Below are 21969 nucleotides of genomic sequence, written 5' to 3'. Positions count from 1 at the left end.
GAGAGGCTCTTCTCTGTGTGTGTGTGTGTGTGTGTGAGAGTGTGTGAGAGTGTGTGAGAGTGAGTGTGTGTGAGTGTGTGAGAGTGTGTGTGAGTATGTGAGAGTGTGTGTGAGTATGTGAGAGTGAGTGTGTGTGAGAGTGAGTGTGTGAGAGAGTGAGTGTGAGAGAGTGAGTGTGAGAGCGAGTGTGAGAGCGAGTGTGGTGTGAGTGTGTGAGTGTGTGAGTGTGTGTGTGTGTGTGAGTGTGTGTGAGTGAGTGTGTGTGTGAGTGTGTGTGTGTGTGTGTGAGTGAGAGACTCTGCACAGGGTGTGTTACACATGGAAAATGGACATTATGCAGATATCAACAACGATACAGTTATTGCTAATAACCTGAGTTTGATTCCAGTCTCGAGGTCTTTTGCCGATCCCGCTCCCTTCTCTTTGCCTTATGCTTTCCTGTCAAATTTCTACTGTCCTGTCAAAATAAAGGCATGAAAAGACCAAAAAATAGAACTTACTAAAAAAACAAACAAGTAATGTACAAAATACTATAGCAGTAGTATTTTTATTAAATTTACTATTATTTTAATTTGATAGTATAAAGTTATACCCATAACTGAAGTGTAATTTTGGCCGAACTGTTGCTTGTGTCTTCTCATATGATGGTCATCGGATATATAATATTGCTTAGAGATTAGTGGGATTTTGGTTTAGTTGCTTGGAATGCAATTTTTGGAGCATTCGCTCAAACCAAAAAACAATGTGGAAAAAGCATTCACGGCTAACTCAGCCCAGATGGACGTTACAGCTGTGACCTAATTATTACAGAAAAGGGAAAATGACACCACACTTCAACCGTATTTGCGCAAAGCAGTGCAACCGGTGTGAAAATCTGTATTTGAATGCCATTTTATGTGGTTCAGCAAGTTACAGTTCTTCAGATAAACATACTTTGTTATGTGTCTTCGGCTGCTTTTATAGTCGTTTCTGCCTTGAATAATAATCGTACATTTGAAAATCTAGAGCAACGGCTTAATTCCAAATGAAAAGAGACATTAGTTGCACTTAAAATCTGAATGTCACAGCATTATGTAACAATACATACACAATTGATTAAAAGACTTGGAGCAAAAATAATAAAGTGAAGAGAAAATCTATTGCAGATTTATGTGTACAAATACTCTGGACCACAAAACCAGTCATAAAGGTCAATTTTTCGAAATTGAGATTTAAACATTTAAGATTTAAGCTTTCCATTGATGTATGGTTTGTTAGGATCGGACAATATTTGGCTGAGATACAACTATTTGAAAATCTGGAATCTGAGGATGCAAAAAAATTAAAATATTGAGAAAATCATCTTTAAAGTTGTCCAGATGAAGTTCTTAGCAATGCATATTACTAATCAAAAATTAAGTTTTGATATATTTACAGTAGGAAGTTTACTAAATATCTTCATGGAACATGATCTTTACTTAATATCCTAATGATTTTTGGCATGAAAGAAAAATCAATAATTTTGACCCATACAATGTATTGTTGGCTATTGCTACAAATATACCCCAGCGACTTAAGACTGCTTTTGTGCTCCAGGGTCACAAATACAACAATTTTTAGGTGATTAACCCTTTGTATTTCCCATGACAGAAACTCTGTCCCAGAGTCATGGAGGACAGGAGGCCACAGAAGTCATGTGACGAGGCCATTGGATCATTAGTGAGGCAGGAGTATGAGGCGGCAGCGGCTCACAGCACAGAGGCCCTGCTGGCCATGGGGCCCCAGACCCCGACCCCCAGCACGGCCTTCCTCCGAAAGCGTGCCCTGCTCTATCGCATAGCAGCACGACTCCAGCTGGTGAGGCTGCACGTCATAGCATAGAAATACATCCATGTTTTTAGTTTATTTTATACCTTTTCCTTTTTGTGGTGTTTATGAAGACGTAAGTGACAAAGCAACACAGAAGATCAGCTCATACCTACACTGCCAATCAGACATGCACCTTACAGACTTTTATTTACTGTTTATCACTGTTACTTAACCAAAAAAAAAAGCCCACTTTAAAATAATACTCCCATTTGTCTGGTGATGTGTATTAATTTCCTGCCTTGTCTCGTTGCAAAAATCAACTACAGTGTTTTTAATTAAAAGATAAAACCATCTTTTGAAGATGAGCTTGAGTGCAAACTCAATTGTTAGTCTCTAAACAACTAGGTTCAAGAGTCAAACAACTATAAAACTGGTGTCCGCTGAGTTTCTTGTTTCAGGTGAAAGGTTTCAGGAACATTTGCTGTGTTCTAAAGCTCTATGAAGTCAAAACATAAAGAAAAATGGTTATTATACAGGTCGAAGTTAATTTGCTGAGAAAATCTTAAGTGATCTTCTATTGATTTTTATAAGTAAATTTCAAAAACAAAGAGTAGTTTACATTATTGCTTTTAAGTGCTCAAGTATGAATTATTGTGGACCTTTCACAGTGCCTATAATTGCCACTTAGTTATTTTTACACCCCATAGCTGATAGTTTTAGATTAGGAGGGTGGAAAAGTAACAAACAATTTGTGCTTTTTTTGATTCAACAGAAAGACTACGATCAGGCTGATGAAGACTGCAAGCATGGTAAGATGAAAAAACTAAAACAAACTATCATTATGCAAGATTTACCACTGGCCACTGTTAGTACTTTTAGTGCTGTATGGTTCTTTCAGGTTGAACCGTTCATCTGTGTAAACGTTTTTTAAAGGGATAGTTCACCCAAAAATAAAAATTCTGTTATCATTTCCGTACCCTCATGGTGTTCCAAACTTTTATGAATTTCCTTCTTCTGTGGAACACAAAAGAAGATATTTTGAAGAATGTTGGTAACCAAAAAGTTGACGGTAGCCATTGACTTCCATAATATGGAGAAGAAGAAAAAAACAGTGGAAGTCAATGGCTACCATTAACTGTCATAAAGAAGTTCATACAGGTTTGGAACAACACGAGGGTAATGATAACATAAGTTTCATTTTTGGGGGAACTGTCCCTTTAATCTTTTATTTATTTATTTATTTATCAATGCCATAATTTGCTCATCTCTAAAAAAAATAATTATATTGTAGTAGAAGTGTAAATAATCTTTAAAAAAAGAAAACAAACATAAAATAGTATGATATATCAAAATTGCGATACCTGTGAAATTGGATAAAAGGCACTCAAGTAGGACCATGCCTTTCATCAGACAGCTCAGGATTATGGGATGTCTCGTTTGTGTGTGGGCTGGTTTGAGTACTTGGGTGTGTTGGTGTGTTTGTTCTCGTAGTGTTTGCTGAGGAGCTGGGGAAGGGAGATGGCAGTTTCAGGGCGGGTCTTCAGAGTATGCTGCTGGATGGAAGCTTACAGGAAGTGTGCAGTGTTCTCTCTAAAGCACTCTATGGAGAACCACTGGTGAACCAACTCACAATTCCTTTCCAAATGAGCTAGCTTGATGTATTGCATTTCAAATTGACATCATGATATGTATCTCAGATTTGATCATGCTTGTAAAAGCTTTTATATGGCTTTTAGTTAACTATCTACATTAGTTAATTTTAATGAAAGACGTTTACACTGTAAAACAATTTTGCTCTCAACTTTAGTTTCTCTGTAAACTTCAATTGTTCTCCAAACCTCACAAACGTTTAAGATTTATTTTTGAGCAAGCTTTACAATTGGACTATAAACTTTTTAATTTTGCTCTAAACCTTACAATTTTCTTCCTCTCAACCTTAGGTGCTGTGAAAGCTTTACAGTTTTGCACTGAATTTTACATTTGTGCTGTAAACTTTGCATTTGCACTCTAAACGATAGTTTTGTTCTCAACTAAGTTTTCTATAAGCTTTACTGTTTTTGTTCTAACTTTTACAGCTGTGCTGTAAACTACAGCTCTGTTCTAAACTATCACATTTTGCTCTCAAATTTAGTTGCTTTGTAAAGCTTTACAGTTTCACTCCACAAAGTAGTGCTGTAAACTTTACATTTGCACTATAAACTTCAATTTTGCTCTAAACCTTACAATTACCGCTTAACTTTAGGTGCTCTGAAAGCTTTACAATTTTGCACAAAATTCTAGTTTGCTATAAACTTTGCATTTGTGCTTTAAACTACAATTTTGTTCTCAGTTGTACAATTTTGCTCTCAACCAAGTTCCCTGTAAGCTTTACAATTTGCTTTACAAAAAGCTTTACAACATTTATAGTTGTGCTGCAAACTTTACAATTGCTCTGTAAACTTTATATTTGCTAAACTTTACAATTGTGTGTTCAGCTTTAGGAGCTCTGTAAGCTTCACAGTTTGTGCTGCAAACGTTATATTGTAAACTTCTTACCCTTTAATTTGCTAAAATTTACAAATGCATTTTGGTTGTCATAGAATGGGATCATGACTAAAGACATGACAAGACTGAAGAGGCTCCTCTCAGAAATAGAGGTCAGTTTGTCTTACTGTGATTGTTTCTTATATTACCCATTCTTAAAGGGAACATAACACACACAGTTTCCGCCAGACTCATGTTAATATACCTATAGAGTAGTATTGCATCCCTCATATCTCCAAAGAGTTTTTAGTTTTATCAGATTAATGAAAGACAGATACAGCTTTATGCTTTTCTCCAAAAACAGTCGAGCTCCTGGAGGCATGCCGTGGGCGGAGCTAAAGAGTCCTGAGCACTCGCAGCTTTTGTGTGCGAGCTTTCCTCCGGGAGAAGTGCCCATACAAGGAATCCCGCCTTTTATGACGTCATACAGGGCCATACTCGAGAAAATGTATTGTTGGCTATTGCTACAAATATACCCCAGCGACTTAAGACTGCTTTTGTGCTCCAGGGTCACAAATACAACAATTTTTAGGTGATTAACCCTTTGTATTTCCCATGACAGAAACTCTGTCCCAGAGTCATGGAGGACAGGAGGCCACAGAAGTCATGTGACGAGGCCATTGGATCATTAGTGAGGCAGGAGTATGAGGCGGCAGCGGCTCACAGCACAGAGGCCCTGCTGGCCATGGGGCCCCAGACCCCGACCCCCAGCACGGCCTTCCTCCGAAAGCGTGCCCTGCTCTATCGCATAGCAGCACGACTCCAGCTGGTGAGGCTGCACGTCATAGCATAGAAATACATCCATGTTTTTAGTTTATTTTATACCTTTTCCTTTTTGTGGTGTTTATGAAGACGTAAGTGACAAAGCAACACAGAAGATCAGCTCATACCTACACTGCCAATCAGACATGCACCTTACAGACTTTTATTTACTGTTTATCACTGTTACTTAACCAAAAAAAAAAGCCCACTTTAAAATAATACTCCCATTTGTCTGGTGATGTGTATTAATTTCCTGCCTTGTCTCGTTGCAAAAATCAACTACAGTGTTTTTAATTAAAAGATAAAACCATCTTTTGAAGATGAGCTTGAGTGCAAACTCAATTGTTAGTCTCTAAACAACTAGGTTCAAGAGTCAAACAACTATAAAACTGGTGTCCGCTGAGTTTCTTGTTTCAGGTGAAAGGTTTCAGGAACATTTGCTGTGTTCTAAAGCTCTATGAAGTCAAAACATAAAGAAAAATGGTTATTATACAGGTCGAAGTTAATTTGCTGAGAAAATCTTAAGTGATCTTCTATTGATTTTTATAAGTAAATTTCAAAAACAAAGAGTAGTTTACATTATTGCTTTTAAGTGCTCAAGTATGAATTATTGTGGACCTTTCACAGTGCCTATAATTGCCACTTAGTTATTTTTACACCCCATAGCTGATAGTTTTAGATTAGGAGGGTGGAAAAGTAACAAACAATTTGTGCTTTTTTTGATTCAACAGAAAGACTACGATCAGGCTGATGAAGACTGCAAGCATGGTAAGATGAAAAAACTAAAACAAACTATCATTATGCAAGATTTACCACTGGCCACTGTTAGTACTTTTAGTGCTGTATGGTTCTTTCAGGTTGAACCGTTCATCTGTGTAAACGTTTTTTAAAGGGATAGTTCACCCAAAAATAAAAATTCTGTTATCATTTCCGTACCCTCATGGTGTTCCAAACTTTTATGAATTTCCTTCTTCTGTGGAACACAAAAGAAGATATTTTGAAGAATGTTGGTAACCAAAAAGTTGACGGTAGCCATTGACTTCCATAATATGGAGAAGAAGAAAAAAAACAGTGGAAGTCAATGGCTACCATTAACTGTCATAAAGAAGTTCATACAGGTTTGGAACAACACGAGGGTAATGATAACATAAGTTTCATTTTTGGGGGAACTGTCCCTTTAATCTTTTATTTATTTATTTATTTATCAATGCCATAATTTGCTCATCTCTAAAAAAAATAATTATATTGTAGTAGAAGTGTAAATAATCTTTAAAAAAAGAAAACAAACATAAAATAGTATGATATATCAAAATTGCGATACCTGTGAAATTGGATAAAAGGCACTCAAGTAGGACCATGCCTTTCATCAGACAGCTCAGGATTATGGGATGTCTCGTTTGTGTGTGGGCTGGTTTGAGTACTTGGGTGTGTTGGTGTGTTTGTTCTCGTAGTGTTTGCTGAGGAGCTGGGGAAGGGAGATGGCAGTTTCAGGGCGGGTCTTCAGAGTATGCTGCTGGATGGAAGCTTACAGGAAGTGTGCAGTGTTCTCTCTAAAGCACTCTATGGAGAACCACTGGTGAACCAACTCACAATTCCTTTCCAAATGAGCTAGCTTGATGTATTGCGTTTCAAATTGACATCATGATATGTATCTCAGATTTGATCATGCTTGTAAAAGCTTTTATATGGCTTTTAGTTAACTATCTACATTAGTTAATTTTAATGAAAGACGTTTACACTGTAAAACAATTTTGCTCTCAACTTTAGTTTCTCTGTAAACTTCAATTGTTCTCCAAACCTCACAAACGTTTAAGATTTATTTTTGAGCAAGCTTTACAATTGGACTATAAACTTTTTAATTTTGCTCTAAACCTTACAATTTTCTTCCTCTCAACCTTAGGTGCTGTGAAAGCTTTACAGTTTTGCACTGAATTTTACATTTGTGCTGTAAACTTTGCATTTGCACTCTAAACGATAGTTTTGTTCTCAACTAAGTTTTCTATAAGCTTTACTGTTTTTGTTCTAACTTTTACAGCTGTGCTGTAAACTACAGCTCTGTTCTAAACTATCACATTTTGCTCTCAAATTTAGTTGCTTTGTAAAGCTTTACAGTTTCACTCCACAAAGTAGTGCTGTAAACTTTACATTTGCACTATAAACTTCAATTTTGCTCTAAACCTTACAATTACCGCTTAACTTTAGGTGCTCTGAAAGCTTTACAATTTTGCACAAAATTCTAGTTTGCTATAAACTTTGCATTTGTGCTTTAAACTACAATTTTGTTCTCAGTTGTACAATTTTGCTCTCAACCAAGTTCCCTGTAAGCTTTACAATTTGCTTTACAAAAAGCTTTACAACATTTATAGTTGTGCTGCAAACTTTACAATTGCTCTGTAAACTTTATATTTGCTAAACTTTACAATTGTGTGTTCAGCTTTAGGAGCTCTGTAAGCTTTACAGTTTGTGCTGCAAACGTTATATTGTAAACTTCTTACCCTTTAATTTGCTAAAATTTACAAATGCATTTTGGTTGTCATAGAATGGGATCATGACTAAAGACATGACAAGACTGAAGAGGCTCCTCTCAGAAATAGAGGTCAGTTTGTCTTACTGTGATTGTTTCTTATATTACCCATTCTTAAAGGGAACATAACACACACAGTTTCCGCCAGACTCATGTTAATATACCTATAGAGTAGTATTGCATCCCTCATATCTCCAAAGAGTTTTTAGTTTTATCAGATTAATGAAAGACAGATACAGCTTTATGCTTTTCTCCAAAAACAGTCGAGCTCCTGGAGGCATGCCGTGGGCGGAGCTAAAGAGTCCTGAGCACTCGCAGCTTTTGTGTGCGAGCTTTCCTCCGGGAGAAGTGCCCATACAAGGAATCCCGCCTTTTATGACGTCATACAGGGCCATACTCGAGAAAAAAACTTTCCGTAACTTATACGAGCCCTGAAGGAGTGTATTTGGCACAGAAATACTCCGTCATACGTCTAACTCGTGTTTTGAGACTTTGGTCTCGTTTAGCATGAGAATTCGACTCTTTTAATAGTGTACATAAGTCAGAATCGCATTAGACCTCCCCTTTAAAGGCTTTACGCACAGTCAGCGTTACTTGCGTTTTAATTTCTCTGTGAAAACATTAACCCTTGCCTTCAAATGACTCAAGTTTCAAGAACTAGTACCTCTCACCACAGCTTTTGTGCATGACTAAGAGACATGTTAGAGAATAGTGCGTGTGTTTGCGTATGAATCACAAGGGTGGTCTCAATTGCAGGCTGTGAGGAGTGAAATGGCATCAGAGTTGGTTGACGAGAACGAGGAGGGTGAGTTCCACTTCAGTTTCACAATGCATCCAGGATCCTTTTTCATCTCTGATATTCTAGCTTTGGGTGTTTGTGAGCTTGGGTCTTTGCACTGACACGCTATCTATCGGTCTTTCCTAATTCTTTCTTTGTGATGTTCTCTGGACAGATGTTCAGGAAGGCTGGCAGTTTCGTCCTCCTCCTCGAGGGGTCACTAGTAGTGAGGAGTACACATTGTGTAAAAGGTACACTAGTCCTGTCAGCAAATAGAGTTGATTTTCAGCACCGCTTTCTTTGTTGATGGATTGTAATGTGCTGTTTTGCTGGTTACTGTCAGGTTTTTAGAGCAGGGTCTGTGCCGGTACGGAGCTCAGTGCACCTCGGCTCACTCTCAGGAGGAGCTGACAGAATGGCAACGGCGCTACGCCTCCCGACTCATCCGCCTCAAACAGCAGCAGGAGGGCAAGCACTTCACCGAGAACTACATGGAGGTGCTCATCGAGAAATGGATCAACTCCCTCACGCCGGAGAGAGTGGTACAGTCCTCTTGAAAGAATATCTTAACAGTTCACTAGAGAGTCACTAGTAAGCTACAGCCAGCTTACTAAAGGCAAAATGAAGTAGTGATGCACTGAAATCTCATTGAAATACATTTTTGGTATCGGCCGAAAGTTTTGGATGGCTGAAATTGACCAAAACGGTGTCGTTTAATTAGCGCAATATCGATTTCTCGTTTTGATTCGATGTTCATTTTAATGATCCAAGATCTTTTAAGTCTATGCTATTTTCATGCGTGAACCTCTTGTTTGTGGAGACCTGCCATCCATTAATCGCAATAAGCTTTGTGCTTTGTTACTTTTGATATGAAACAAAGTCTCAGCTTTCAAATCCTGTCAGTTTGATCACAAAGTTCAACCAAAAACTTTTGACACTCTTTGTGGCGTAATAGATCAGTGTAGCCACATCAGTACATCTTCGTCTCTTCCTCTTTATTACTAGTTATAGCACAAAATAAACATGAATGAACATCAGAAGGAATGTTAAAAGAACCAGTACAACTTTATGAAATCTATCATGTAATCGCTGAATCAGTGTTAACAAAACTGCTTGTAAACAATGTCATGTAATGTTACATTTACATCAGGAAAGCCATTCAGCGTCCATAAACTTGTTAGTTAGCTGAAAAAAATAAATTTTCAATTTTTTTTTACTAAATATATGCACTATATTACATATTCATATATAACCAGTTGTCTTTATTATCTAATATGAAATAATGTAATGAAAATTATTACAGCCTGTGTTGAAATGTTTATATTTCAACAATGTTTTGCAGTAAAAACTAGGGATGAAACAATTACCGGTTTGACGATAAATCATTATAAAATTCCCCACGGTTAGTATTGCGGTTTCGTATTTTAATTCTCATTAAAATCGTATTCGATTACCGCGATTTGAACAACTCGGGATAAATAAATATTGTCCAGCATAAAGCACAGTTTTAAGTAACAGTAGTTTCGATTTGTGTGAAAACATGGCGGAAAGCTGGGAGGTTTTAAAAGAGTGCTAAGGGAATTATACAAATGGATATATGAATGAATGAATTGCTTCACTACGCTGAATAAACAGCTTTTTAGAGGAAACAGCTTATCATTTAATGAATCGACAGCCTATCAGCTAATCTCCAACATGTTTTACACTAAGCAATACTTTTAGATTTAACTATTTTTAGAGTTAACACTGGAAAAAAAATTCATTTTATAAGTGAAGTCACTGACTTTTTGCGACGGGTGGGATTAAGTTTACGGCATTTCTCATTCATTCCTATGGTATCCGTAAACGGTGAATGAATGTCGCACAACTCTGACTGAAATTCAATGACGTCAAGGCTGTAATGTGATTGGTTATTAAGGCACACGTGATCCATGTTGACCGTTATGCTTTCTCCAATAGTAAGTAATACAGACCCTCTCATCTCCCTATATTAAGACAATCTCTGGAAGTGTTCTTATTGCAGTGCTTTGTCCACGGAGATTACGGAAAAACAGCTCTAATTCTGCTGTTCCATTAGCGCCACCTAGTGTCAGAGAGTGGATTTACAGAGAGTTACATTTACATTCAGCCTGTGTGCAGTTTTTGTCTGGCCAAAAAATTGACTGAATTTGCATGCCCTGCTGTAAATTGAGCAGTTGATGAAAAACAAGCGTATGCGGATTCTACACATTTAAACAATTTTAATAAGCTATCTAGAATTATTTATGGAGCAGGAAAATACATATAATCATTTATTAATCAGTTATCATTTTGACTTAACCCTTTTCTTTATTTAAAGGCTGAAATGTGAGGTTTACCATTTTATGAAACTTTTTCAAAACTTTATTTGAACGTTTCGTACATGCTATTAGATAAACTGTTGTCAGTCATGTTGTCATTTAAAATCCAGACATCATTGGTAATGTTATTGTTTTAGTGTTTATGCAAACAAAAAATAATTTTATTTGTTGTTTGTTGATTTTAAATATAAAACTTGGTGAAACGATTTATGTGTCGGTACTTTTTGAAGATTTCCAGCACATTTTAACAGTACCATGATAATACTGATAACGGTGATCATTTTGGTCACTATAATCATGATAAGAAAATGTCATACCGTTTCATCTCTAGTAGAAACATAATTATTAGTCAAAAGGTTTATATAAAAACTGCCTTCTGTGTATAAAAGGGTTAATTATTAAATGTAGGGTAGTCGATTTCTGAGAGGCTAGCAATAGCAAGCTAGCTTTGAGAGCATAAGATCCCACCCTCGCTGCAAATCACTCCCCAAAACCACGCCTCCTCCAAAACACATTACTGTACAAAGCGCATAACATTACAATAATAACGGTCTGCAATAGCGTAATGGAACACTCTGATGACGTATCATGTCTGTGTGGAGGTATGCAAATACATACTTTGATGGGCAGGTAGGACTGCCTATCGTAGCCCCTGGACTGAGGAATATGATTGGACGAACACTTTATGGTCCTACGCCTTCCACAGACGATATAAATGCATATGAATACATTTAGACCACTTAACTTAGTGATTGCTATCGGGATGTGACTTTCAGCAAGCATAACAAAAAACTGTTTTGGAACCAAATCACCTACCCTGCCTTTAAGTCCGTTTGACTAATTGATTATTAAATCAACTTTGTTTTCAGGTAAAGTTTTTTGGTTTATTTTGGTGTATTACTACTCTGAAGTCTACTAGGGCTGTCAAAATGGCTGAAAAACTAAATTGGAATTTTGTACTTAAATATTATCAATATTCGAATTATATTCAAATTTAAAAGGCATAATTTCAGTAGGGGTGAAAAAAGCTTTTGGCTTCTCTCCTGAGGCCACAAGAGGGCGCATTGAACAAAATATTATGCACGTTTCTTCAAAGCATAATAAAATAACACGACTATCTTTGGAAAAAAGTGCATAATGTTTAAAATAATGTTTATAAACCTTATATAATTAAAGTTGCTATTAACGTAGTAGAATGAAGCAGGGTGAGGCTGAAAGCCGTCGAAGCGAAACGAGGCGCTGAACGAGCGTGACACAAGGCTCGAAAAGCTCGTAATAAAATAACACAACTATCTTTGAAAAAGTGCATAATGTTTAAAATAACGTTTATAAACCTTATATAATTAAAGTTGCTTAAACAATTAGAAACAAAACAGAATCATGCATGTATGTACAGTATAGTTTAATACAAAGGACCGAAAACCAGTCACAAAGAGTACTTCCTTCATTTAAAAACTTGAGATGCAGTAGGATGGGGAAAAACCGCCATAAAGTCTTGAGACATGTTTTTAAAAAGTTGAACTTACATTTTTACATGGCTTTCTAAACATGCGGCTCTCTTGTGCGAGATGCGAGTGCAATGGTGATAGACATCCCTCTAGAAAATGCGCGAAATATGTGTTTGGTTTCAGTTTTGACATAAACAACATCATCTCCGCATTGATCTTCTTTTTTCCCGCAATATTTTGAATGAACAACGTTGCAGCACCGCATCTAGTGGGTTCAACTGGATAGGCTAACAAAAGCATTAAAATGCAACGACACTTACATCGTCATCGCATTTCGTGCGCCACTGATAAGGCTGCCTGATGCACACCTAAAATTCGAATGCAACGTTTTTGCATTCGAATGTGGATTTTTATTTTAAATTCCACGAATATTAGAAATTCTAATTTTTTTTGACAGCCCTAAAGTCTACTACTGATGTATTGCTAGTTATATAACAGGCTGATAGCGAGACCCATATGTAATATACGGTGTGCTTCTTGGCAACACTGTGGCATAGTTTATGTTTACAGAAAGAATGTTTTGACATACTGTGGCCCTGTACAGTCAATACAGTCAGAAGTGGTGAGCATTTGCTGATGCTGCTGCTCGTCTGTTGATTTTAATGGTTTGTCGTGTCGTGCAGATGAATGACTGTGTGGATGGAGTTAAAGTGGAGCACAGCTCAGATCTCTCAATTACCGTCAACACCAAGAAATCATCACACTCTTGGACGTTCACACTCTTCTGCAAGGTTTGGACAATCTAGCCTCTCTTTTCACAAGCCACTGTGTGTTTGAAGAAAATATTTTTGTGTTAGTGTTCAAATCTGATAATGTATTCAAAGTTAAAGTCAATGCAAAATCAATTAACTTTAACACTCGTTCGTATTGTGCATGTTATTTTTTAAGCTATTAAAGATTTTATAAATAATAGCAAATAATGATTTGCTATAGTATTTTTCTTCATTGAATTTCCTATTTCCTGCTTATGGAATTAACACGGGCCTGTGTCGAATTTAAAGCCTTAGAAATTGTTAGTGATCTTGGAAAAGGATTTGAATCTCTAGGCTAATACGAACAGGAATTTTTTTTGTCACAAACAGCCGGTCCGTACGCTACACCGCATCGCTCTGCTTTACGATGCCAACCGGCCACATTTCTCCATCACGGCGGTCTCGGCCGGGGACGCGTCTACCCAGGTGCCCCAGGGGGTGTGTGAGGGCGGCTGTCAGGAGTGGAGCGTGGCTGACCTGGTGCAGAACGGCTTGGATCACTGCGTTTACACTGTGGTGGTCTCCTTCAGCACAGAGATCTTCGGAACCTTCCGGCAGACCGTGGTTTTTGATTTTGGCTCTGAGCCCGTGCTCATGCAGCGAGTGATGGTGGACGCCGCCTCCATTGAAGGTAGGACACTGTGGGAAAATGCTTAAAAGTTATGTGTTAAAGAATTGAAAAAACCTTGTGTGGTTTCAAGCGAGCAGGACTTTGATTCTTTTGTGGAAAAGACAAAAGAACATTTTAGAGGGTTCATGCTGTTATTTATTTATCAATGAAAGTCAATAATTATTTTAAAGCTCCAAAAATAACAAAAAGGCACCAAGTCAAGTGCCTTCTGCTGAAAATTTGCTATTGCAGCAAAGGAAAGAACCTTGCAACAAACCTATTCTAACTAACTAACCTATATATGTATGTGTATATGTGACACTGGAGCACAAAACCAGTCATAAGGGTCAATTTTTCAAAATTGATATTTATACGTCATCTGAAAGCTGAATAAATAAGCTTTCTATTGTTTGTTAGGATAGGACAATATTTGGCTGAGATACAACTATCTGAAAATCTGGAATCTGAGGGTGCAAAAAAATCAAAATACTGAGAAAATTGCCTTTAAAGTTGTCCAAATGAAGTTCTTAGCAATGCATATTACTAATCAAAAATTAAGTTTTGATATATTTACAGTAGGAAATTTACAAAATATCTTCATGGAACATGATTTTTACTTAATGTCCTAATTATTTTTGGCATAAAAGAAAAATCGGATCATTTTGACCCATACAATGTATTGTTGTCTATTGCTACAAATATACCCCAGCGACTTAAGACTGCTTTTGTGCTCCAGGGTCACATATATATATTTTTTTTTCTTCCTTTTTTTGTAGCATGTATATGTAGCAAAATTTCCATTTATTATAGAAAAAAAATTTTTTTTGAGGTTTTTATAAAATATGCACTAAAATCATTTTTTTATCCTCTTTGTCTATCTCTTAGTTTTTCTTACCTGTTTTCCTTTAAGTTGATCCTGACCGTGGCATGAAAATATTTTTAAAACAACCAGTTCCGATAGGTAGCGATGCTCTACCGTTCAAAATTGTGGGATCAGTTGTTTTATTATAACTTTTGTTAAACAAGGAACCATTAAATTAATTAAAAGTGATAGACTTTCACATGGTTACAGAAACATTATTAATCAAATAAATGCTGTTCTTTTTAACCTTCTGCTCATCAAAGAATCTGAAAAAAATGTATCACTGTTTCCACAAAAATATTATTAATAATATGCAGCACACCTGTTATGATAAAATTGATAATAATCAGAAATGTTTCTTGAGCAGCATATTAGACTGATTTCTGAAGATCATGTGACACTGAAGACTGGAGTTATGATGCTGAAAATTCAGCTTTTTTTTTCTCATCACAGGAATAAATTACATTCAAAATATATTAACAAGAGTTATGTAATATTTCACAATATTACTGTTTTTACTGTATTTTTTATCAAATAAATGCAGCCTTGAGCCTAAGTGACTTCTTACTGACCCCATACCTTTGAATGGTAGTGTATGCATCTATAATGTAACTTTACGAATTTATAGCTTTCATACTCTTGCAAAACAATGGCAGATTTTATCAATACTCCTTCACATTGATGATATATAAATTTTGTCATCTAGAGCAAAACTGGTCCTGTGCACCCCCCCATTTTTTTTTACCCCTTCTGATAAATTATGATATGTGACACTGGAGCACAAAACCAGTCATAAGGGTCAATTTTTTAAAATTGAGATGTATACATAATCCGAAAGCTGAATAAATAAGCTTTCCATTGATGTATGGTTTGTTAGGATCGGACAATATTTGGTCGAGATACAACTATTTGAAATTCTGGAATCTGAGGGTGCAAAAAAATCTAAATATTGAGAAAATCATCTTTAAAGTTGTCCAAATGAAGTTCTTAGCAATGCATATTACTAATCAAAAATTAAGTTTTGATATATTTACAGTAGGAAATTGACAAAATATCTTCATGGAACATGATCTTTACTTAATATCCTAATGATTTTTGGCATAAAAGAAAAATCGATCATTTTGACCCATACAATGTATTTTTGGCTATTGCTACAAATATACCCCAGCGACTTAAGACTGCTTTTGTGCTCCAGGCTCACATATATAAGTCAGGCACTTTATTCCACGTCTTCTGATGCCATAGTATAGCTTTATGTGAGGCACAGAATTTCTGCTAAGTATCTCCTCTACTTTTTATCAAATATATGCCTCACCAGAGATCCTAACTGCATGCATATCAGTATATTGTCAAATATGACCCTAGATCAGCATTTCCATCATTATCCACTACCCATAATCCCACAGATCTGGAGCACTTGATGCAGGCGCGACAGCAGCTCCTGATGACGGCTAAGCGCTGGGACTCGTCATGCAAAACCATCGTGGAGTTTGTCCCTAATGAAAACATGGATCTAGAGCGCAGTCTACTGACCCGCTACCAGATCCCCCTCTCTGCAGACCAGCTCTTCACCCAGTCTGTGCTGGACAAAACCCTCACCAGAGACAATTACCAGCCCCGTCTGCACGACCTGCTCTACATCGAGGAGATCGCTCAGTACAAAGAAGTCAGCAAGTGAGTAGTCTCAGAGTCTGGTCCACAAGAGTGGCTCTCCGACCGATGTGTAAAGCAACCAGTTGTAGATCACGTTTATAATGTAGAGGTAATTATAAAGTTGACAGTAGCACAGTAATATCAGGATGCAACAGTGTTGTAACTTTAATAATAGTGGAATGGCTCAGTGGAATGTTATCTTTTTACATGAATATAAAAGCATCCAAAAGTAACAATTACTTACGAAACTCAGAAGTCATTTGGGGATGTATAAGTTCTGCAGAAGGATAACCTGTTTACATGCTACATTCAAAAGAAAGATTTGATGCAGTATACCTGCGTACTGACTAAACTTAGTCAGATCTTCTAGTTTTTCCTAATAAGTGCTCATATTTGCAGCCTGTTCATTTGTAAATGCAACTTTGTTTGCTGAAGAGGTGATAAAAGGTGTGCACCCGGACATCTGGAAATTGCAGACTGGAGCTTTTAGTTTCACTGACTTTTGCATGAGTCTTGAGTCAATATGCATCAAATTTCATATTGTTTCTTGATTAAGCCTATATAATGAAATATTCTTCTATAATCTTTAATAATAATTCCTATTTGTTACCACTAGAGGTCGTTGGTGGTCTTTTTGAAAAAGCAAGTGAGCGTTTGTGGAAGTAAAATTATTCTTCTGTTCATTTATTTTGAGATATTAGGGGTTTCAAATCACATTTGTTGTTAAATATTGTGATTTAATTATTGATATATTATTCTTCCTTTAGTAATATTTCCTGACATGTAAACTGAGGTCAGTAGTTGGCGGACAGTAACTGGTGCAACCAACATTGCTGTATCATGTTTTCCTAAACGTGCTGCTTTTTTTTCTCAGGTTCAACATCAAGGTGAACCTGCAGCTGGTGACGAGCTTTATGTTGACTGGCATTTCTGGTGGCGCCAAGTACGCTCAGAACGGACAGCTGTTTGCACGCTTCAAGCTGACAGAGACGCTGTCTGAAGATACGCTGGCTGGGCGTCTAGTCATGACAAAGGTCAACTCTGTGCTGCTGCTGCCTGTCTTTAAGGAGCGGATGGGTCAGAACCAGCCATCTGGAGCCAAGGAACGTGTGTACGAGGCCCTGATTGAGGAAAAGACGAAAGACTACATCTTTCTGCGGGTCTGTAAGGACTGCTGTGACGAGCTAGGACTGGTGTCGGATCAGGAGCTGCAGGTATGTTATGACATTATTCAAAAAGACTAATTATGTTATAAAAAATAGCCAGTTTACACCCAAGCATATCAACGCCCTAGCTACCAGCCAGAACTTCCTATAATATATATTCGATCTCCTATAAACCAGCCAGAACACCGTAGCCTAGCAACACCCTAGAAACCAGCGAGAACGCCTTAGCAACTTTACCATCTCCTATAAATGAGCCTGAACACCTTAGCCTATCAACGCCTGTCAACCAACCAGAAGACCCTAGTATTTCGGTAGCAACCAGCCAGAACACCTTAACAACTTTACCGTCTCCTATAAATGAGCCAAAACACCCTAGCCTATCAACTCCCTAGAAATGCATAGCAACCTGCCAGAACACCTTAGAGACCAACTAGCAATGCTTTGCCAACCCACCATAGCAACTTATGTAATCTCCTGTAAACTAGCCAGAACACCCTAGCTTTCAGCAAGATTACCCCAATTTAGCAACGCCCTAGCAACCAGCCAAAACAAACTGTAACCTCTGTTGACTCCTATAAACCGGCTAGAATACCGTAGCAACCTGCAGAACAACCCACTAGTAATGCCCCAGTTAAACAACCCACCACAGCACCCCGGCAACTTAGAACTGTTTCCTCAGATACTAGCTAGAACATCCTAGCCTAACAACACCCTATCAACCAACCAGTTTATCCTAGCAACCTCTGTTAACACCTGTCAGCCACCCAGAACACCCTAGCAATGGCCTAGTGAGCCACCAGAACTAGGGTTGGGTATCATTTTTTTTTTTTCGATACCGGTGCCAAATCGATACTTTTAAAACGGTTCCAGTGCCTGAACCGATACTTATTAAAAAATAAATAAAAATTGCCCCAAAAAATGATGGATTGGCCATTCATACTGGACAGCAGAGGGCGCCCTCCCACAGAAAATCCACATATCCACAAGCATGACCCTCCAGGTAATCCCTTATATGGACAAAGGCATCGCTATTATCACTGTAACTGAGTAAACGGAACATATAAACATTTTGAATGATAAAACAAAGACAATAAACACTCGACTGCGACACTATAGTTTATCTGTGTTATTCAAGCCATCTCTGGTATTTTCATAATTAAGTATATTTATAATTCATTGCTAATCAATGTAATCTTTTTAAAGTAGCCTATGGAACATATTTTCTGCCTCATTCTCTGACAAAAAGCCACATCAGATCACAAAAGGAAGCATTTGAATGGTGTTGTGGAGTAAAAAGGTTATAATGTTCTCTTTTGTTGGACAACAGGTTTAGAAATGTGAATGCAAGGGAGGTTTAGCTTTAGGTATTTTAATTTAAGCATGTTTTGCTTAGTTAACGGAAGGCTACCTGCTGCCATCGGAGCAAGTGTAATTACTGCATTCATGCGCTCATCGGATGCTCTCATTTCCCGAGTTGTACCATATTGGTAGCGGGTTTCGGTACCCAACCCTAACCAGAACCCCCTAGCAACTTCTGTAGTTTATTATAAACTAGCCAGAATGCCCTAGCAACATCCTAGCAACCATCCAAAAACCCTAGTAACCACTATCAACTCCTATAAACTAGAATACCCTAGCCTAACAACCAGCCTGAACATGCTAACGACCCCCCTTAGTAATGCCTTGGCAGAAGACTCTTAACAACTGCTGTCTTCTCATAGAAACTAGCCAGAACAACCTAGTCTATCAATGCCCTAGCAACTTCTGTTAACACCTTAACAACCAGCCAGAACACCCTAGCAGTGTATAGTAACCAGCCAGAACGCCTTAGAAACCAATTAGTGACGCCCTAGCAACCCACCAAAACACCCTAGCAACCACCTGGGGCCTACATGCTTGAAATTCACCTCTCCAGAACTACATAAGACATTTAACCTTCAAGCTGTTAAACCTTTCAAGTAAAGTTTAGTCTATATTTACTGTTTCTCGTCAAGCTTCTCGTCTCTGGTTACTTGCTGGAAAAGACGTTAATTGGTTGATGTCTGTGTTGATGTAAACGGTGAAGAGTTTTAGACTGTTTTCTACTTGTTGTGTACAGTCTCAGTTGTCTTGTCTTAGAGAGACGTGCCAGAGATATGTAGTGGAATTAGTTTAAGCAGTGTACGCCATTTGCCATTGTAAATTGAATTGCGATGGCAGAAACCCCAGAGACTTTTGTCAAAAGGCAAGACGCTGTCAGCAAGCAGGCTGCCCTACAAAGAGCAGGATTTGGCCTAATTTACCCTCTTTACTCTGTCTAACAGATCCTATTTATCACTGTGCCCTGCAGCATAACACACACTCTCTCTCTCACTGTATTTAAATAGTGTTGAATCCTTTGTCTCGCAGAATCCCTGTGTGGGCTTGGGTTTTGTGTCGCCATATATGATAATTTGACACGGTTCCTTAAATGATTGCAAAATTGTCCCAGAACATTTCAAGCCATACGTGGGATGATAATAGATTCATTCTAATGCTGTGCAGGGTTGGGGTGTAACGGAATACATGTAACGGCGTTACTCAGGATACAAAAAACTGATAAAATCGTCAGAGCAGCGCTAACAACACGTTTTTGTGTATCAGGTAGTTTATATCTTGCATCATATAAATATAAGTATTTTTTATGATATTGCTTTTACTTGACCATATTTACATATGTGACCGTGAAGGAATCCAAAAGTAATCCGATTACATTACTTTCATATTGCGGTGCTTGGATTACGTTACTGAATACTTTTTTCATTAAGTAATTTGTAACTGTAGCGGAATACATTTTTAAAGTAACCCTCCCAAGCCTGATGCTGTGTATGAAATACGGACCAAAAGGTCTTAAAAATCACCATTTTCTTAAAGGGATAGTTCATCTAGAAATGAGAAGTATGTCATTTACTCGCCCTCAGGTCATTCTAAGCCTATATGAATTCTTTTCTTCTGTGAAAGCGATATCTCCAAAGTGTTAGTCCATAAGACTTTAGTGCTGTATTCAAAGTCTTCTGAAACCATGTGTTTTTGCAGTTTTATCATTAAAATTGTTTATTTTACGTTGTCTATTGAAAACCATTCCTTTAAAAGACATTTTCAATCGTCTGCTAGATCTGTTGTCTGTAGCACATGGCAGGCGCTGCTAGAAAAGTGTGTGCAAAAAAATACAGAAAGTCTTGGCAGAGTCTGTTTGAACAGTGGGTGTGTTTGTGTGTGTTTGGATGCAAGGTGGAGCTGCAGTTTCAGCTGAACAGGCTTCCTCTGTGTGAGATGCACTATGCTCTGGATCGCGTCCGCGATAGCGGTATCCTGTTTCCAGATGTCAGCCTCACTCCCACAATCCCCTGGAGTCCCAACAGGTACGAGCACACACAAAGACCCAAACGAGCGAGTTTCACACACACACACACACACACACACACACACACACTGCAGTGCGTGTGTGTATTTATTATTATTATTGTTGTGTATTTTGCCTACTTGTTGTTAACAGTGTGAATCTGAGAGATTTCAGAAGGGCACAGACCATGATTTTTGCCATTGAGGAGATTAACCGAAGTGAAAGTTTGCTTCCAAATGTTTCTATTGGCTACAGAATCTATGATACTTGTGGTTCGAGACTCTCTTCTATGAGTGCAACTATGGCATTGATGAATGGTCATAATGTTGCAGCAGGGGACACATACATATGCAAACAGTCTCTGATACATGCTATCATTGGAGAAACAGAGTCTTCTACTACAGTGATTCTGTCCAGAACTACAGGACCATTTAAAATTCCAGTGGTAAGGGGCAATAACACTAAATATATTCCACTATCTTCATGCACATTACTGTTTCACTGTTTCCTGTGCTTTCTTTTTCAGATAAGTCACTCAGCCACATGTGAATGCCTCAGTAATAGGAAAGATTACCCCTTTTTCTTCAGGACTATTGCTAGTGACTACCACCAGAGCAGAGCACTTGCATACATAGTCAAGCTCTTAGGCTGGTCTTGGGTTGGAACTGTGAATACTGATAATGACTATGGAAACAATGGCATGGCAATATTTCTCAATACAGCCCAGGAGGAGGGGATTTGTGTGGAGTACTCTGTAAAATTCTACCGAACAGAGCCTGACAAACTCCAAAAAGTGGTAGAGACAATTAAAAAAAGCACAGCAAAAGTGATTGTTGCATTTCTTACCAGTTACGAGATGTACAACCTACTTGAACATCTAAGTATTCAAAACATTACAGGCCTCCAGATGATTGGTGTGGAAGCATGGATAACAGCAAAGCGTTTGATCACTCCAAACAGTTTTCATGTACTGGGAGGGTCACTGGGTTTTGCAGTGAGAAAAATTGATATTGAAGGTTTTGAAGATTATGTTACAAAAGTATTCTGGGAAACAGCGTTTCCATGCTTACACACTGAGGGAAATTCTTCTCAATATGCAGTAAATTGCAACATATATCGGGATCTGCTTGTGCTAAAAAACTTCAGTGATGATGTGCCTGAACAAAGATATGCAAGTAATGTGTACAAAGCAGTTTATGCTGTGGCTCATTCACTACACAGTCTATTCAAGTGCAAAGAAAATGAAGGGTGCAAGAAAAACTTAACAATACAACCACAACAGGTATCTTTCTATCTATCTATCTATCTGGTAAAGTGATTGCTAGAAGGAAATATAGATAGCA

The 21969-nt window shown here is 37.7% G+C and overlaps 1 protein-coding gene across 2 annotated transcripts in view; it reads left to right on the top strand.

The window, feature by feature from the left end:
* Nucleotides 1–21969, top strand: part of LOC107691233 (probable helicase with zinc finger domain) — a 71730-nt gene that overhangs the window by 2369 nt on the left and 47392 nt on the right. The window contains exons 2-13 of one of the 2 annotated variants that reach the window (XM_016489741.1): nucleotides 1630–1836; nucleotides 2561–2597; nucleotides 3280–3404; nucleotides 4368–4424; nucleotides 8354–8402; nucleotides 8551–8626; nucleotides 8719–8917; nucleotides 12846–12953; nucleotides 13305–13605; nucleotides 15853–16120; nucleotides 16974–17313; nucleotides 20515–20645. In XM_016489741.1, coding sequence (XP_016345227.1) covers nucleotides 1648–1836; nucleotides 2561–2597; nucleotides 3280–3404; nucleotides 4368–4424; nucleotides 8354–8402; nucleotides 8551–8626; nucleotides 8719–8917; nucleotides 12846–12953; nucleotides 13305–13605; nucleotides 15853–16120; nucleotides 16974–17313; nucleotides 20515–20645 — 1880 coding nt within the window. In that variant the 5' untranslated portion in view covers nucleotides 1630–1647. Of the gene's footprint in view, nucleotides 1–1629; nucleotides 1837–2560; nucleotides 2598–3279; nucleotides 3405–4367; nucleotides 4425–4876; nucleotides 5081–5804; nucleotides 5842–6524; nucleotides 6650–7612; nucleotides 7670–8353; nucleotides 8403–8550; nucleotides 8627–8718; nucleotides 8918–12845; nucleotides 12954–13304; nucleotides 13606–15852; nucleotides 16121–16973; nucleotides 17314–20514; nucleotides 20646–21969 lie in introns of those variants that run through there. The other variant, XM_016489742.1, reaches the window with a different exon arrangement.

The sequence above is a fragment of the Sinocyclocheilus anshuiensis genome, unplaced genomic scaffold (genome assembly GCF_001515605.1).
Source record: "Sinocyclocheilus anshuiensis isolate Anshui unplaced genomic scaffold, SAMN03320099.WGS_v1.1 scaffold202, whole genome shotgun sequence".
NCBI classification, from domain to species: domain Eukaryota; kingdom Metazoa; phylum Chordata; class Actinopteri; order Cypriniformes; family Cyprinidae; genus Sinocyclocheilus; species Sinocyclocheilus anshuiensis.
Note: the sequence above shows the minus strand (reverse complement) of the source record. Positions and strands in the feature narration are given on the sequence as shown.